This window comes from Octodon degus, unplaced genomic scaffold (genome assembly GCF_000260255.1).
Source record: "Octodon degus isolate 3935 unplaced genomic scaffold, OctDeg1.0 scaffold00382, whole genome shotgun sequence".
Lineage (NCBI taxonomy): Eukaryota > Metazoa > Chordata > Mammalia > Rodentia > Octodontidae > Octodon > Octodon degus.
The window spans coordinates 622,100-624,679 of NW_004524958.1; the positions used below are offsets into that span (position 1 = coordinate 622,100).

Genomic DNA, 2,580 nt, shown 5'->3' on the forward strand with positions numbered 1-2,580 from the left:
CCGCCAGCACCACATGCCAGCCAGCCCCGCCCCCAGGTGGGCTGAGCTGGCCACACACACACACAAAAATAAATTAATTTTAAAAATTTAAAAATAAAATAAAAAATAAAACTCAGAACTTTGGAGCACAGAAACTTTAAAAAAAAAAATTATAGGCCCAGTGTCTACCCACATAGCCAAATGGACTTCAAAAGACCCCTGTGCCAGTTTCTCCATTATCCTACCCACTCTCTGTGGAGCAACCAAATGGATCTTTCTAGGATAGTGCTGCCAAATTGAACTCTCTACTACAATAAACAACAGTCTGCATTTCTGCTACTACAGTAGTCATGGGACACAAGTGGTTATCAAGTTCTTAAAATGTGGTTGGCATGACCAAGACAATACATTTCAAATTCTTATACACTTCAACAAGCTTCAGTAGCCACATGCAATTAGTGACTACCATACTGGACAGCATAGTTCTAAAATATCAATACTGCCACCTCATTCCTCTGTTCAACACCTTCCACTACCTTTGCAACTCACTCAGAATGAAATCCATGCTCCCTAACTAGCCATTCATGGGCTGGAGCTTGTCTATTTCTGTGACCTCAACTATTGTCTCCCTCTATCTCACTCAGACCATGCAGCCTTTCTGCCTCTTTCTGGAACACCCAAGTTTGTTACAGACATCTCTTTATGTGCTTCCCTTCTGCCAATAATATCTTCTAGATTTCTACATGGGCCAACCCATACAGGGAAGGGAACAGAAGTGAAGGAAGTATTTGGCTGTTCACAAATTGAGGGACTGGGAGTTGGTGCATGTAGTGGGAAAGAGAGGTCACATCTTGCCAAGGCTTTCCCTTTATCTCAGTTAAAAAAGAAAGATCTTTGATTCTAGCTACAAAGAAAAAGGCACAAATGAATGGAAGGGTTCAACACGAGAAAAGGGAAACTGGCCTGCCTGAAGCTGGAAACAAGAAGAGCTGCTATTGCAGGAAAAGATAAGCTCTGGAAAGAAACTGAGGGGGAGTACTGAAGACAGAGAGGCCCTGAAATGCCAACACCTACCAGCCTCTTCGCAAGCTGGGTGGCCTTTGAGGAAGGGTCCTGACCAGCACGTCCCAGCCCCCATCCAACCAACCAGGTGGGGTCATGCCCTCCCACAATTCCCATCTCTGTAGGCTTTACCACTCTGAAACATCATTGTATTGCTGTCTTCCTCCATTGTTCTTGATGCCTCTTCTTCCAGATATGAAATCATGTCAGGTTTAGGAAAGTGGTGCCCTGTTGAAGAAGGGAGACTCATAACTTCGAGAAGGGGTTTGAGAAGTCTCAATTCTGGTTCCTCACAACATGGGGATAATTTTTTGAAGGTGCAAACTTTTCCTGGAGTAAAATGAAGACTGTCCCCAAACTTAGAGAACTGTGGATATCAAAGGTTTCCACCCCTGAAGACATCTGGCATTTTTGGAGATAGCTTCTGCTGTCACAACTCTGGGAAAGGGGGAGGTGCTTCTGGCATCCTGGGTGGTACCAAGGATGCTGCTCTATGCCCTGCAATGCAGGCAACACTCAGCAACAGAATTATCTGAGCTCCTATGTCAATATTGTCAAGGCTAAAAATTCTGCTATGTAGTAAAAACTGCAATGGCGAGCTAAAGGGAGTATACTGAGCTCCATACCGCAGCATGAGGATTCTGACAGAACAACTCAAAAAGTGAAGATTACACTTCTTTTTCCTCCAGGGATGACTTCCATTCTTTCCTGTCCTCCTCCCTCTTTTAGTTCCTTCCTTCCAATACTTAAATCCTTTGCAAGCCAACATATTAGTACTTGTCTGTGTTCTGTTTCTTCACTCAACTATAACCCCCATGAGGACAGAAAATATCTACTTTGTAACCCTAATGCCTATAAAAGACAAAACATTATGAGTGCATTGATATATTAATGAATGGCCCTCACACATTTTTGAGCATTTATAGCAGTACTTGGTATTTATGTGACACTACTAGTGGTACTTGGTATTTAATATTTTTCTTTAGATTACCTTTCTTTTTAACTAAAATAGGCTTAATTTGCATGGAAATTTTATATCAACCCTATAAATAGAAACCAAAGTCACTTGCAGAAAAAAGTAATGTAACAATTGATACAGCAGAACTGAAAGTTACTGGACACTAAGTACTTTCTGTTGCCTAAGTGTGGCTCAGGGCTGAGGTTTTTTCTCTTTGCTAAAATGGAAGATCAACAAAATTCAGAGACATTCCAATACAAAGCTTACACGTCCTAGCTAATACAATCAGAAAGTCTGGGAAAGATTAGTGACTTTCAGGCAGCACATCAGAGTTTAAGGAGGCAGATTCTAACGATTTTTTTTTTGTGGGGGGCTGGTTCAGGCGGCCTTAAGGGCAGGTCTGGTAATGCAGGTGGAGGTGGGGATTTGCATGAGCAGGTGCTCAAACACCTGAGCTAACCAGCAGGACGAGGGGACAGATTCTAGACTCAGGCCTCTAAGGGTCAAATCACAGCTTTAAGTAAGTAATCTACCTTTTCTCTGAGTCTGTTTCCTGGTGTAAATATAAAATGGTAATAATA

The 2,580-nt window shown here is 42.2% G+C and overlaps 1 protein-coding gene across 1 annotated transcript in view; it reads right to left on the reverse strand.

The window, feature by feature from the left end:
* The window catches only part of Zim2 (zinc finger imprinted 2), an 18,463-nt gene that overhangs the window by 3,505 nt on the left and 12,378 nt on the right, over positions 1-2,580 (reverse strand). Inside the window, 2 exon segments of the mRNA XM_012513253.1 lie at positions 513-523; positions 1,185-1,269. Of these exon segments, the coding sequence (XP_012368707.1) occupies positions 513-523; positions 1,185-1,269 (96 nt within the window).